At 41.7% G+C, this 16,397-nt stretch overlaps 1 protein-coding gene across 1 annotated transcript in view; it reads left to right on the plus strand.

Annotated features, from left to right (window-relative positions):
- Nucleotides 1-16,397, plus strand: part of Skap1 (src kinase associated phosphoprotein 1) — a 255,916-nt gene that overhangs the window by 8,794 nt on the left and 230,725 nt on the right. The window contains exon 2 of the mRNA XM_090350691.1: nt 2,102-2,207. Coding sequence (XP_090206817.1) covers nt 2,102-2,207 — 106 coding nt within the window. The remainder of the gene's footprint in view (nt 1-2,101; nt 2,208-16,397) is intronic.

Raw genomic sequence — 16,397 nt, forward strand, 5'->3', positions numbered from 1 at the left:
TTGGGGCCTGGAGTTTGGCCTAGTGGTAAAGTGCTTGCATAGCATACATGAAGACCTGGGTTTGATTCCTCAATGCCATATACATAGAAAAAAAGCTGGAAGTGGTGCTGTGGCTCAAAGTGGTAGAGCTCTAGCCTTGAGAAAGTCCAAGGACAGTGCTCAGGCCCTGAGCTCAAGCCCAGGACTGGCAAAAAAAAAAAAAAGAAAAGAAAAGAAAAAAGAAAAAAATAAATGTACTTTTACCTGATGTAGGTAGCTGTAACCCCTCTGTATATCACCACTGTAATAAAAGAAAGTGCTAATGTGGTTATCATCTAGGATTTTTTTTTTTGGCTCACTATTATTGAATGGTGTGAAAGTAAAACAAACTTTAAAATGTGCTGTGTGACCCAATTGAACAAATATAGGATATTATTTTGGTAACATATGAAACCGTTTTATAAATAGGCACCACTTATAGAGGCAGAGTTTTTAAAAACCATATTATCTATCTATCTATTAATCTATCATCTATCTGTCTGTCTGTCTGTCTATCTGTCTATCTATCTGTCTGTCTATCTATCTATATTTTTTTTGCCTGTCCTGGAGCTTGAACTCAGGGCTTGATCACTGTCCTTGGTTTTTTTCTCAAGGCTAATGCTCTGCCACTTGAACCATGGCTTCACTTCTGGCTTTTTTTCTGTGTATGTGGCTCCAAATAATTGAACTTGGGGCTTCATGCATGCTAGGCAAGCAGTCTATCACTAGGCCACACTCCCAGCCCAATTTATGTGCTTTTTATGGATGATAAACATTTTGTGCAGAACAAAGTGTTTAGCAAGTATTTTTGGAATTTTAAGCATTATCAATGTGTTTTGTGACTGGAAATTTGTATAGTTCCCCAATTTCTTCCTTTAACATAACATGATTTGTTTCATACTATACATTTCCATTGTGTCCTTATTTTTATAATGTATGTTCACATTAATTCGAGTTTCCTTCTCTGGGACACATTTTTCTTTTCTGTTTGGCTTCCTTCACTCTGTTCTGCTGTCATTTTCATTGATGATATCTCTGTTAATTAATGTCTCGCCTTCCAAAGCTTGCCCTTTTTGTCCATGATTTTGCAGTTCAGCCACATATATATATATATATATATATATATATATATATAAACTTCAGCTCAAATTATTGGTATTTCTTTTTGAGTTCCAGTTTATCTGTGACCTTCTGTGGCTGATTTGTAATCTTTATAATTTTATGAAATTGACAGTCCATTTTCGTCTCATTGGTAACGATTAAATACATGTTTCTTTAAAATGGTTTAGAAAAGTTAGTATATGCACTTTCCAAATTCCTAGCAAGGTCCTGGATAATAATCCAGGAACATGTCTTTCACACACAAACATATATGTGAAATTTTGGTTATTCTTTATTATGGCAAGACAAATATAGCATGCACAATCTTAATTGTACAGTTGCATGGCATTAAGATCTGAAACTATCAATTTGTGTGTGTGTGTGTGTGTGTGTGTGTGTGTGTGTGTGTGTGTGTGTATTGGGGCTTGAACTCAGGGCCTGGGCATTGCTCCTTAGCTTTTTTGCTTAACACTGGCACTTAACTATTTGAGCCATCCCTTCACTTCTGGCTTTACACTGGGTAATTGGAGATAAGAGTCTTGAGGATTTGTTTTCCTGGGCTGACTCCAAATTGCAGTCCTCAGATGTCAGCATCCTGAATAGTTAGCATTACAGATATGAGCCACCACTGCCCAGCATGCAACTAGAAAATTTTAAGAGAGAAAACTATATTAATTTCCTAATCCTTCGTGTTTCCTCTTTATCTCTTGCTAATCTCTTCTTTGCTGTTGAGCTGTTCTTACCACCTCATCTGCCCTCTGCCCGGGTCCTGGGGCTTTAACTCTTGGCCTGGAAGCTGTCCTTGGGCTTCTTTTGCTTACAGCTAACACTCTACCACTTGGGCCACAAAACTACTTCTGTGAGTAATTTGAGATTAGAAACTCATCGACTTTCCTGGCTTTGAACTGTGATCTGCAGATCTCAGCTGGGATTACAGGCGTGAGACACTGGCTAACCTACCTCTTTCCTTTTTTTGTTTTAGATTCTGAAGATTTCCTGGCAGAAGGCTTGCGAAATGAGAACCTCAGCGCTGCTGCCAGGGACCACAGGGACCACATTCTACGTGGCTTTCAGCAAATCAAAGCTAGGTATGTGTGAACTGGTTCCTCTGTGCTTCTTCATAAACTTTAAAACCACTTCTCCTCGGTAAAATCGACATTAGTAATACAAGTCAACAGCGTAAAACACTCCTGCCATATCCTTCATACTTCAAGGTAGTAGATAAGTTTAGTTTGATTTACCATTTGTTTTTCTTTTCTGTTTTGGTAGTACTGGGGATTTGAACTCAGATCCTTGACCTTGGTAGGTAGGTGCTCTACCACTTGAGCTACACCTCTGGCTCTTTTTTTGCTTTATTGTTTTGAATAGGGTCATGCATTTATGCTTTGGCTAACCTGGACCACTATTTATACTTCCCTTGTAGCTGCTATGTCAGGCATATATCGAGATGGGGTGTCTGTGAGCTTCTTGCGCTGGCTGGCCTTGAACTGCGGTCCTCCTGATGTAGTCAGGATTGTATGCATGAACCATGTGCCCATCTAAAGTTCTTTCCTGCTGACTTGTCTTAAGATTTGGCATTTTACATTGGCCTTTGTGGGCGACAATAGCAACAACCACAACACAGTGAAAACTAACTTTTTGAGGGGCCCACATTTCTACTGAGTAGTTATCAAGCAGTATCAGGTCATCGTCATTGTGTATTGAGTATGCGTTTGCTTTCATAGCGCCTTCTCTAAAGAACACTTAAACCAGATGCATTCAGTTGATTCTTGGACCAAGTTGGGATGTTTTAATCCTAGTCTGTGTCTGAGTATCATTAGGAAAGATTCATAGCCAGGTGCTAGTGGCTTATGCCTGGAATCCTAGCCACTTAGAAGGCTGAGTCCAGGGATTGAGGTTTAAAGCCGGCCTGGAAAGAAAAGTCCATAAGGCTGTTATCTCCAGTTAACCACCAAAACACTGAGAGTGGAGCTGTGACTCCAGTGGTAGAGTATCAGCCTTGAGTGGAAAAAAAAAAGGAGAGCATGAGGCTCTGAGTTCAAGCCTAAGAACTGGCAACACACACACACACACACACACACACACACACACACACTACATTTTAGAACATCTGGAAGAAGTATATACTTGCTTGGAGGTAAGAGCACAATTCAAATCTCCCTCCATACTAGGATTTTTGGACTACTTCTTGTTTGAAATGTGGGAGGTAAAGGAGAGCTGGGGCTAAGTGAATGCTACTTTTGCCTTTCCCAAACCCATCATCCTGTGATTCTGGCTTTTGGGATTGAGCAGCATCAAGGCTGTGATTTTATTTGCATAGCTGATGATTCTTAGTGTCTTAGAAGCAGGGCATTTTACCCTTCAGAAGGGCACAGCCAGAATCTCTTGCCCCCAGGAATGTGAGAACCTCACAAGATGCCTGGCTGGTTCTTAATGGATCTTTCCTGCTGGCTAATTAAGCATCCTTTTTACTCACCAACTGAGGACTGTATAATGAGCAGCCTGGCTTGCCTTGAATAATTGAAACAAATGAAATGCACAAGGTAGGAGATCGTTTGGTAAAAAATGGAAATAGTTATGATTTTTGGTAGACATAGAAGACTATTGAAAAGAGTTTTGCAATACAATGCTACTCTGTATATTGTTGCTTCTCTAGTAGATGTGTTTACTCTGTAGAACTTTTAATTTTCACAAGTTTTCCTTTGTATTTTTAGAGTACTATAAAGGAGTAGGAGAAAAAAGGTAGAATTCTTTCCAATTGTTTTTCCAGGAGAGGGAAGTCTGAATATCATGCTGACTATGTTGCTTCTGTTGATGAAAAGCTGTGATGAAAAATGCAAATATAATACTACCATAATCGTATGCATATGTATATGAATTTATGTTCTTTTCCATATTTGTTTTTACCACAGCACTGGTACAAGCCTAGATTTCAACATTATATGGGTAATATCAGCAAATTTGTGGCCACTCATTATCAACAGCTGCTCGCGACTTCTTGGTGCTCTTTTTTGGGGGGAAGGGAGTGCTGAGGGGAAATCCTGGCCTTAGCGCTGCCCTGAAGTTTCTTTGCTCAAGGGTAGTATGCTACTACTTGAGCCTCAGGTCTGCTTCTGACTTTTTGGCTGTTAATTGGTGGAGATCATGGACTTTCTGGCCTGGACTGGTATTGAACCCGGAGCCTCAGATTTCTTCCTCCTAAGTAGTTAGGATTATAGGAATGAGCTAATGGCACATGACTTTCATGCGCTTTTGAAACGTGTCTATGCTTGCATGCGTGTGTGCGCATGTTCACACAGGCACACAGTGGGCTGTGCTTCTCAAGGAGCAGAGAAGTTTCCTTTTCCTATGTAGTTTGTGGCGTGGACACTCAGGAAATGACCAGCAGAGGTCTTAGGGTACATCTGCATTGTTGACAGGAGCTTTCTGCTCATTGATTTATTGCAAGAAGGATGACACTTTATTTACTTGAGCATAATCATCCGATCACAGAAAGTGAGGAGCCAGGACACGGATACTGTGCAAGCTTGCAGCCACTCTCTAATCATTATCCTGTTACTGTTACCGCATGTGACAGACTCCTCTCCCTTACCCTCGGTCATCTCTGGTGTCTCACTTATGTCTGTTCAACATGGTGCGCTTACAAGTACTGACACAAAGTGGTATCAAAGTACTGACGGCTTACGTTTACTTCCGTGGCCTGGGATTGATGGAGAGGCTTCTCTCCAATTCACTAGCAAAAATTCAGAAGTCGAGGTGGTAGAGTTCCAGCTGTGGGTGGGAGATGTTAAGCAAGAGTCCAAGGCCCTGAGTTCAAATCCCAATACTGGTACATGCACAAGAAAATCCACAAAAATGTGTGAAATGGTCCTATGTGAATAATGGCTGAGGAATGGGAAAAGAATGAAAGTCATTTCAAAAGTTTTGTCTTGACTCATATTGCAGCAATAATTCCTTAGTGATTTGGTAGTGTGTGTGTGTGTGTGTGTGTGTGTGTGTGTGTGTGTGTGTGTAAGGGCCTGTCTACAAAGGGAAGATATGGAAGAAATCTCTAGCATGCTTACCGGGGAAAGTCTGCTAGATAAATATAAATACCAAAGATATTTATAACTTCCTGCCCTATTGTTTTCTTGCCTGGGCTCCTTTCCTTCTTTCTTCAATATTGCCTTGCTGGAGAATGAAAGTGAGAAGAGTAAATTAGCAAGGGCCTCTGGTTTAGGGGTAAACATTAGTAGTTTCTGGATAGCTCAGGACTCTGGTATTTGCTACAGTTGTGGACATGCTGTCAGCTGAAGTGTGGGACTCCATTCCTGTGGTTTGAAAGTGCCAACTTTTTTTTGTTGTTGTTCAGTGTCTGACCCCAGGAAGCTGTAGTTGTGTCAGGAGTCATGGATGACCCTCCAAGCCCATGTCTGTTTTCCAGCTCCAATAGCAAAGCAATTATCTGTCTTAAAAACAATAATATCATATCTATATCTCTCCATATATACATAAACATCTTTCTCTTTCTCTATATATTTTTAACTTAATTTTATTTATTTATTTTGTGGGTTGTGGGTCTTGAACTCAGCTTGGGTGCTGTCCCTGAACTCTTTAGCTCAAGGCTACTGCACTACCATTGAGCCAAGCCCTGCTTTCCATTTTCTAGAGGTTGGATATAAGAGTCTCAGGTCCTTTTGTACCTGGGCTGGCTTTGAACCTTTATCCTCAGATCTCAGCCTCCTGAGTAGCTAGGATTACAGTGTGAGCCCAAGCCTGGCTTGAACTGTAGTTTTCATTGCTACTCTTTGAACTGCTTGATAGAGACATTCTCTCTGGAAAGTGGCAGCTTTTTCATTTGAGAGTCTAGATTTTCTTTCTTTCTTTCTTTCTTTCTTTCTTTCTTTCTTTCTTTCTTTTTTCTTTCTTTCTTTCCTTCTTTCCTTCCTTCCTTTCTTCTTTTCTTTCTTTTCTTTCTTTCTTTCTTTTTCTTCTGGCTGCCAGTCCCAGGGCTTGAACTCTGGGCCTGGGAGCTGTCCCTGAGCTTCTTTTGCTCTAAGGCTAGTATCCTATCACCTGTGACACAGCTTCACTTCTCTGTGTGTGTGTGTGTGTGTGTGTGTGTGTGTGTGTGTGTGTGTGTGTGTGTGTGTGTGTAGTTTATTGGAAATGAGTCTCATAGACTTTCCTGCCTCCACTGGCTTCTAACCATGATTCTCAGATCTCAGTCCCCGAGAAGCTAGGATTACAGGCATGAACTACCAGCCCTTTGCTCTCCCTTTTTTTTCTTTCCTTCCTTTCTTCCTTCTTTCTTTCCTTCCTTTCTCTTTTGTTGTTATTGCAAGGGAAGGATCTCACTACAAAGCAGAGGCTGGCCTGGAACTTGCTATCTTCCTGCTTTAGCTTCTACAGTGCCGGGATTACTATTCTACCTGGCTAATTCCAGGGTCTTATTGAGTCCTTTTAGGGAAGGCTTTAGGATGAAAGTTTTGCTGTGTGATGCTGGTCACTGCAGGATTATCTCCAGATGTGCCACACCTGGAATGAAGCAGATGTGATCTATGCTCAGAAACTTGATGACATCCTTACATTTTCTGAGAAAGAGCAGAGCATTTCTTAAATGTTTGCTCCAGTGAAGGTCATCTGGCAACAATAACACATTGAGAGTGGAAGGAAGGATGAAAAAAATACATTACTTTTTTGAGGTAGGGCTAAGTTCTCTCCTAATGCCCCTCCTTTTTTTTTTTGAGACAACTGGACATTTAGGCTCACTGTTGGAAGAAAAGGCCAAAACCATGGAGAGATTTCCCTTCCATGTGACTTAATAATACTGAAGGAGTTCTAACAAGAGGGAAGAAGATTTATAGGGTTTTGAGATAGGAGAAATAAAGAACTTCGTGTAGCAAAATCCAGGACACTTAAAATACAGGCTGAAAGACCCTCAAGAATATGTCTCATTGTAGGTGGCCAGCGTTTTGTTCTGCGTGAAATCTGATACAGTGCTGGCATAAAACTGATAAAAATAATTCTTACGTTTGGGAAGTGTTCGGTTTTATTTTCTGCTTAACATGGCTTAATCTGAACCTAGAACAAGTCAGTTCAGAGTAAGAATCTATATAATTCAGGTATCTTGCTATTATAGGAAGAAAGACAAAGAATGATATTTGGTACCAATGCCGAAATCCTACTTGTACAGTCAGTCTAAGTTTAGTTAACTCTGAAAAGCTCAAGGGTTATAGCAAACATTTGACTACATTGTGGAGGTTAATAATTCATTTCTTTTGCCAGCACTGGGACTTGAATTGGTCATGGCTGTTGCTCAACCACTTGAACCAAACCTTTAACTGTGCTTTGTGCTGGAGATAGAACTTGTGGGCTTTTCTGCCTAAGCTGGCTTCAAACTGAGATCCTCTAGGTCTTATCCTTTGGAGTAGCTAGGACTACTAGCATGAACCATTAGCACCCTGACCAATAATTCATTTCTTTCTTTTTCAGTCTTGTTCTTCCTTTCTATCCGAAAGAAAGAAAAAAAGAAAGAAGAAAGAGAGAAAGAGAGAAAGAAAGAGAGAAAAAGAGAAAGAAAGAGAGAAAGAGAGAAAGAAAGGCAGGCTTCAATGTTCAGAGATAGAGTGCTTGCCTAGCATGCATGAGACCCTGACATCTAATCCATTGTGTGTGTACCACACACACAAAGAAAAACATACACTTCAGGGCTCTCTCTCATTGGCAGATGCCAAATGGATGTATACAGAGATTTCATAAGTGTATTAAAGCTTTTGGGGACTCTACTTCTCTAGGGGTGAGGGATTGTGCTTATTGCTCTTAGCTTTGAGGTTGAAATTAATCCAGCATTACCTGCCTTTGATTTCTTGTCATAATTTGATTTGGAAGAAGGCTGATCGATTCTTTTAAGGAAAGTCTTTGGTACATGTGATTCTCTTTTTAATTTAATACAAATGATTGTATTATTTATTCTTTCGTTTGTAGTGGTATCTTGGTATATTGCTTTTTATTATTTATTCTTTCACATGTGGTGGTATCTTAGCATCTTCCAAGGTGAAATTTGATCTTTTTTTTCTTTTCTTTTACACTGGGCTATTGTGGTATTAATTGGATATGGAGATGTGGAAGACTGAATTTCAGGGACAGACTAAGCTAAAACATAGCCAAAAGCACAATGATGGGAAAGGCCCCCAGTTCAAATCCCAGTACTGTAAAAAAAAAAAAGATAGATGGGCAGATACATGTCAAAACAATGATCACAAACTATGGATCACCAAGTCTAAGTTGTGGGAAGATAGAGATAGGTATTCTTTCAACTCCTATGTATATTTGAAAATTTTCATCATAAAATGTTGCAAAAAGCTTTGTCTTTGCAATTTGGAAACCATTGTGGTTTCAGAAAACCAGAGACTTCCTCAATTGGAAATGTAGTAATATATATTTGTGGGTTTATTTTTATAATGGTAATTTTCTAGGAATAACCTCTTATTATTTTGGGATGAGACTGACCGAAGGATATCACCCAATTTGTTATTTCTGTCATAACTAGCAGGAAGTAGCTAACTTTTATACTTACCTCTGGGCCAGCAATTATTGAGGGCTGAAATTCAATTCAAACATTCTGCCCAGGAGATCCTGAAATTTTTATTTATTTATTTTTTTAAGGCAAGGCAATTTCTGACTTTTCTCATAAATTTGATCAAAGTAAGCTAGTATGAGACTGGTAGTCCAGTAGGAAATGGAACTCAATTTTACATTTTTAAAAATCATTTTATGGTATTAAAAAAGACAGAGGTTAGAGCCAAAGCTCTTATTCTTTTTATTGAACTAGAATTGAATGTGGCAGAAAATCATTTTGGTCCTACTGCAGTAAATGTTGTCAGTGAAACATGTTCAAGAGGCATTAGGACAGTCTTTCCAGCACTCAAGACAGAAGTTCACAAAAGCAGAACTGATTTTTCTGTTCTTATCTGGAAATTATTAGATGTCCAGGAGATGAAAGTAGTTTAGCTCTATGGAGTATGTGTTAGATAATGTTAATGTCTCCATTCTGGAGAAGGGAACTGCAGGAGGGGAACACGAGGGCTGTGTAGGATGTTCATAGGAATGGTGTGTGTGTGTGTGTGTGTGTGTGTGTGTGTGTGTGTGTGTGTGTGATTCTTGTACCTCAACCAGCCCCACAGCTGAGAAATCTAGGACCAGAGAAGGTTCCATTCATGCACTATTCGTGAAAACGGCCAGTAAGCAACCAAGTACTTAACCTGAGAGAACTATTAGAGGACTTTTTTTTGCCCTCAAGGCTGGCGCTCTACCATTTGAGCCATAGCTCCACTTCAGGCTTTTTGTTTGTTAAATGGAAATAAAAATCTCCTAGACATTTCTGCCCAGGCTGGCTTTGAACCACAATCCTCAGATCTCAGCCTCCTGAGTAGCTAGGATTACAGTCTGAACCACCAGTGCCCGGCCTGTTTGATGATTTTTATCACAGGAGGACATTATAATGGAGGTGTCAGTAGCTACTTGATTTTGAGAAACTGATAGCAGAGAAATTTGAAGACCACTCGGGATTTAAAAAAGAAAAAAAGAAGAACCAATCATTTTTTTTGAGTGTGCAGTGTGATTATGTTTCAGAATTTTGTGTAAATGAAGCAGGTTGGTAGGCATATGTTTGCTGATCCTAAAATGATTAAAATTCAGAATAAGTATGGCTCTGGTGAAATGGAGTGCTCAGGCCGCAGCCAGTGTTGTGCAGTGCCATATGGCAGAAGTAGATGAATTCTGTTCCCAGTCTCTTCTTTTACTGCGTGTCTGGGTGCCCTGTGGAAGACGTGGAGGGGTCTTAAGAAGCATTCTGTCACCTGAGATAGATGGACAACATGTTCATGGAGGCAGTATGGATAGAAGAAAAAGTCCCTTGCGAGGCTTTCTTTAGCTTCTTTCTCCTACCTCCTGCTTTTTTTTCTTTCATTTTAAATTGAAAACCATGCAAATGTGTAAGAGAATAAATGTGTATCTGGATTTTCTAAGGCAGACTAATTTGAAAAGGTAGAGCAAGGAGTTTTATTGGTTGGTTGGTTGGTTTGCTAGTTCTTAGAATGTGAATGTTCAAGGGACCTCAGACTTTCCTTTCTCCCTTGACCACAGACCTTGTTAGCCAGGGATGAATTGCCAGCTGAAGCCATTCTGCTTTTTTGTCCAATGGTTGGTCTAGAATTTATAAAACACAGAATGTCGTGTGTGTGTGTGTGTGTGTGTGTGTGTGTGTGTGTGTGTGTGTGTGTGTACGCACGCCAGTACCAGTGTTTAACCTCAGGGCTGGGGTTCTGTCCTTTAGCTTTTTCCACTTAGGGCTGGTGCTCTACCATTTGAACCACGCATCCATTCCCTGCTACCTGTTTATTCACTGGAGTTAAGAGTCTCCGAGATATGCTTCCTGGGCTGACTTCCAACTGTAATCCTCAGATGTCAGCCTTTTGAGGGGTGAGGATTGTAGGTATGTACCACCAGCACCTGGCAAGATGACTTTAGGGACCTTGGAGTCCATGGGTCAGAAGACTTCAGATAGGACAGTTTTATATGAGAACTGATACATGGAATGGCAGAAGTCACCTTGAGGCTTACTTCATTCTGCTCTAGAGTCTAGACTAGAAAGATGGGGCTGGATTTCTCATGTCCACTTCTGGGGCCAGCACCAACTCTGGACTCCTCTGTCTTCAGACATTTTTCCTGTGTGTGTACTGGTACTAGAACTTGAACTCTGGGTCTGGCTGTGTCTCTTGAGTTTTTCGCTCAAGACTGGAGCTCTACCATCTGAGCCACAGCTCTACTTCTGGTCCTTTTTGCTAGTTAAATGGAGATAGGACTCTCAATGACTTTCCTGTCCTGGCTGGCTTTGAATCGTGATCCTGGGGTCTCAGCCTCCTGAGTAGCTAGGATGACAGGTATGAGCCACCAGTGCCCAGCAGACTGGTTTTGTGGGGATGAATAAATGTCTGCTTGTCTCAACTCCTGTCGGTCAGGCTTTCAGCTACTTGAAGCAGTCTAACAGCCCCAGCGGCCGGAACTGACTTCCTTATTTTCCGTTCTCTCCACTGCCCAAGTCTTCTTTCTTTTCCCTAGCTTAGATATCAGAGGCAGAATCCTGAGGGATGGCTCTTCTCCCACTTCCCCAGCATCTAACAAAGGCCTGCTGGTTCTTTACCCCCCCAAATGGCCTTCTTTTTCATCCCTCTGTCACTGGCTCCTGTCAGCCTTCCTAAAGTGATTTGAGACTCAGAATTCAACTTTTCTGCTTCTCTGCCTATCTGCTTGTTACAGTTTGTTTTCCTCTTCATTTTATCTGAAGAGTAAATTTGTACATGATAGTAATTCAACATTCATGGTATAGGAGATTGTAATCTGATGATAAGATATACTTAAGAGCTGAGTGCTGGTAGATTATGAATGTGATCCTAGCTCCTCAGGAAGCTGAGATCTGAGGATTGCTGTTCAAAGCCAGCCCAGGCAGGAAAATCTGTGAGACTCTTATCTCCAATTCACCAGCAAAAACCAGATGTAGAGCTATGGCTCAAGTAATAGAATGTCAATCTTGAGTGAAAAAGGGACTCTTGAGAATCCTGGCACTGAGTTCAAGCCCTTATACTAGTTAGTCCACACACACACAAAGAGATTAAGAATGTTACTAACATTTCAGCAGTTCATTATAATTCTTTGAGTGATTACCAAAAGAAGTCCTCTCTTTAGATTCTGCTTTTTTCTGTTTGTTCTGATTTTGTTGCAATGTGAGTGAGGGAAATGATATTCCATCTTTAATTAGGATTCTCTTGTTATTTTTCAATTAATCAGTGTCAGTCGCCTTTGCATTTGTATTAAATCATTTTCTTCATGAAAGCTTTTAATGAGGAAGCAAATTGATTGTATTTATGTATTGGATTCTTGCCACTGCAATGTGTATTCAGACGTGTCTTTTGAAGTATATGTTTGCTGGTCATCTTGTGGGTAGTCTTTGAAGCTAGGCTTTAGGAAGGAAATAAAAAAAGGAAGAGGTTTTTGTTTAGATGAAGATCTTTTTTTTTTTAATAACCTCCTCATTACTGGGGCTTGAGCCACACCTCTAGTTCGAGCTTTTTGTAGGTTAATTAGAGATAAGAATCTCTTAGATTTGTCTGCCTGGGCTGGCTCGGAACTTCAATTTCCAGATCTCAGCCTCTTGTGTTGCTTGGATTTCAGGTGTGAGTTCCTGCACTTGGCTTCATATTTCGGGAGGGTTTGTTTTTGGTGCTGGTCCTGGGTCTTGAACTCAGGGCCTGGGCAATGTCTCTGAGCTTTGTGCTTCAGTCTAGTGCTTTATCACTTGAGGCATAGCTCCACTTTTGGTTTTTTGGTTGCTAATTGGAGATAAGAGTCACATATATTTTCCTGGTCTGGGCTAGCCTTGAACTATCCTTAGATCTCGGTCTTGTGATTGCTAGGATTACAGGTGTAAGCCATTGGTGTGGATTCATATTTCTGTTTTAAAGATGAAGAAAACGGAATGTGGCTGTAGGCTCACAGCCTAGAGCTGTCTGCAGAGCCTTTGCTCTTCAGGTCAGCACTGATAAGATGGGGGCCAGGGAGCAAGAAGATGGTGGGGGAGGGCACTTAGACCTGGTTCCACTCATCTCTGTGGGCAATTTGGAGACTTGAGTGGATTCCGTGTCTACGAAAATGGAAAGGAGACACATCAAGTGGATAGGAAGGCTGGATCTTGGTGGCTGATGGGAGAAAGAAATAAAGGGGTGGTTCCTAAATTTCAACTGGATAGATGGTATGTGTGAATGTATGGGTGTGCAAGTACTGGGGCTTGAACTCAGGCCCTCATAGTCTAGCTTAGCTTTTTTTTTCTTCTCAAGATTACCACTTGAGCCATAGCTCCACTTCTGAATTTTTGAGGGCTAATTGGTGGTAAGAGTCTCTTGGACTTTCCTGCCCAGGTTGGCTCTTCCAACTGCAGTGCTCAGATCTCAGCTTCCTGAGTAGCTAGGATTACAGGCATCGGACTGGGTAGAGAACTTTTCAAAGTTGCAGACACATAGGAAAGACTCTTACAATTAGCTTCTTTTCTCTTTAATATAAGCGCCATGACCTGTCCCTTCCATTTTTCTCTTACTCTCTTTCCTAGCCTAGGATCAGTTGAACTGCTCAACTTCTCTCTTCTTACATCTGGGCAGCTAACCAGTGCTGAAGAAAAATGGTACAACTGAATCGCTACCACAGTAAATCTTAGTCTTCAACTTTAGCTGAACCCATGACGACGGCTGGCCATTTGTGTATGTGTTTCTTGTCAACAACCTTTTCTATTCCCCTTTTCACTTCACTCTTTCTAGCCCTTATCAGTCTGCCCTGTCATAGCACCTCTCACTCTTGGCACAGCCTCAAAGAGAAAACAGAGGCTTCACACTGGAACCCACTCTGTATCCTTCTCAGCCCTGTCTCAGATATATCTGCTTTGGGGTACAGGGCGGCGCCTCTTCCGTCTGTCCTACAGATGATCTCGGCCCCTTGCCTGGCCTCTCCTTGCAGCCCCGGTCCTGGCTTCTTTGTGGTCCTGCACTGCACTGCCAGCCTTCTTCTGTGTGACCCCAAGTCCTCCCTCAGCCAGAAGTATGGCAGGTTCTGGAATGATCCAGATCTGCGTTCTTTCTGCCTTCAGGGTTTTGTTTGTTTGTTTGCGGGTTTTGTTGTTGTTGTTTTCCATGCTGAATTCTGAGCCAACCTCATTGTTTCTGTACAACCTGGCCATTTCTGTCAAACAAGGCACAGGTTAGGTTTTGTGGACTTTTCATCCCTCAAAGAGTGAAGGGTTTCAAGAGGTGAAATTTAGAGACTGTATCCAAATGTTCATCTTGAGAAAAACCACCTAGAGGAGCGGGATTAATAAATCCAGTTTGAAAGTGTTTATGTAAATATCTACTCTGGGCCCAGTGATCTGACCATACTCAGAACAAGGGGGCCCTGTAAGGGAAGCCTGGTCCAGGTTGCTGTAAGGGTTTCCACAGAAACAGCATCACTTTCAAATGATGCTCAGGCTTTCACATGCCCTCCCATTCTGCTCAAGATCCACTGTGGTGGCTGCACTGTGGGGGACAGCCAGGTAGCCCCCACTGCCTCAGTTTCCCTGTCAGTGTAAGGGCTGCAGGCCCCTCAGCTGGGATGTCTTGAGTATATGGGACACAGGAGTCTCTACTTGGTTTTGACAGAAGGACAGGGCCAGGAGGCAAAGACAGAAGCTGAAACAGAGCAGTCAGTTGGAACCCCAGTGTGTGAGGGAAGTCTGGTTTGTTTGTTTGTTTTTCCCCCAGGACACAAGTTTGGAAACAAAAGGCTATCTCTGGCTTTGTGCTTTGGCACCTTGTTCCCTGCCTGTCTCACAATCAGGTCTCTATCTTGTACCTTCTTCTTGGCTGTCCAATAGCTTTGGTGGGAGTTGTCCACCACAGTGGATATATCAAAGACTTAAAGGCAATCAGTCAATGAAACAAATGATTCCCATTTCAAATGTGACCTGATATTTTGGTCTTTAATGTTGCCACAGAATACCCAATGAGCTTTTTTTGTATGAGGCCATTGAGTTATATTGTGTTGCCTATTAAAAGCAGAAAAAGAGCTGGTCATGGGTGGCTCACACCTGTAACCCTAGCCATGCAGGAGGTTGACATTGGAGGATTGTTGTTCAAAGCCAGGCCAGGCAGGAATGTCCATGAGACTTTTTTTTTTTATCTCCAATTAACCACAAAAAGCCAGAGGTGGAGCTGTGGCTTAAAGTCAAAAACACTAACCTTGAGAGGAAAATAAAAAACAACCTCAGGGACAGTATACAGGCCCTGAGTTCAATCCCCATGATGGGAGCATGCACACACACACACACACACACACACACACACACACACACACACACAGCAAGGATGGGAACCTTGTAGATACCAGTGAAGATTTACTCATGGGAACTCAGTCTTCATACTAAAAAGTAAAAGAGAGACTTTTTCTTTTGGGCAATGCTAGGGTTTGAACTCAAGGCCTCGTGATTACTACGCTGGTACTCTACTGTTTCAGCTAGGTCTCTAGCTCTAATTTCTTACTAAATTTTTTCAAAATTAAAATTTTCTGGAAGTGGACTTTAAAAACTTGAGGAAGAGTCATGGTTTATATTGAGAAGGCTGCTTCTATGTTATTGCGTGAATGATTGTTGCGATGGTATTTTGTATGTAGGAGAACCTTGTGTAGCCAGGAAGGGTTTCTAGACATTAGATGTATTGACTCAAAACCACAGAAATAGCACATCTCCTAAAAGAACCCTGCATCCTCTTCTGACAGGTCCTGTTACTCGTTGCATGTAGATGGTCTCTTGTTACCACGCTCTCTTGTCATCTCTCCGTATTCAAATATCTTGTCATTTGGACTAGAGGGTAAGCTCCTTGAAGGCAGGCACTGGGTTTTGCACTTTTATTCTGATTGGAGGAACTGGGCCAGAGGGAGGGCACCACCTCCCTACCAAGGACCATCTTTTTGCTGTGTGACTGTGTGACTGGCATCTGGACCCCCGGGGTCCTAAGCCTTTAATGCCTCCCCTAGATGCTTCCACCAGGTGGCGCTCGTTCCCCATTTCTGTTGTGGGTGTCAGCTGCCACATTACCCCTTGCTGCTTGCCAGTGGTAGTGGTGGCACACTGGTGGTAGAAAGAGGATTCTGATCAGGATGAAAAGCCCCTAGGATCTAGGGAATATCTACAGAGTAGAGACTTGGTGATGCTTGGCAAAGGCTCTTTCTTGAGCATGCATCCATCTTCTGGCCAAGGTCAAGAGCAAGGTGTTTTTTGGGTCTTAACAATGGCTTTCTTTCTTTCTTTCTTTTTTTTTTAACACTAAAGTGACGTTCAGATTTGTACACCCCTAAACCATCTAGATTTCCTTGGTTCAGCAGTTAGTTTACCAAAGTGGGATACGTGTGATAATGTTTAAGTAGCTTGTAAGATGCAAGTAAAACAGTGCTTTTGATGCTTCCGTTGGAAAAAATTGTGTCTAGATGTTCTAAATTTGCCACACCACTGATGTTGGTTTTTCTGTTTTGGGGGTCATTCATTCACTTTTGGGGGGTACTCTACCACTTAGGCCATGCCTTCCATCCAGCATTTGTGCTAGTTATTTTAGAGATGCCCACGCTGTTTTGAACCACAGTCTTCTGTATCTCAGGCCTCTGGAGCAGATAGGAATTATAGATGTGAGGCGCGGCCTCCCAGCTTAGACTGCTAATTTCATAAT

The sequence above is a fragment of the Megascapheus bottae genome, chromosome 17 (genome assembly GCF_031878675.1).
Source record: "Megascapheus bottae isolate mThoBot1 chromosome 17, mThoBot2.hap1, whole genome shotgun sequence".
NCBI classification, from domain to species: domain Eukaryota; kingdom Metazoa; phylum Chordata; class Mammalia; order Rodentia; family Geomyidae; genus Megascapheus; species Megascapheus bottae.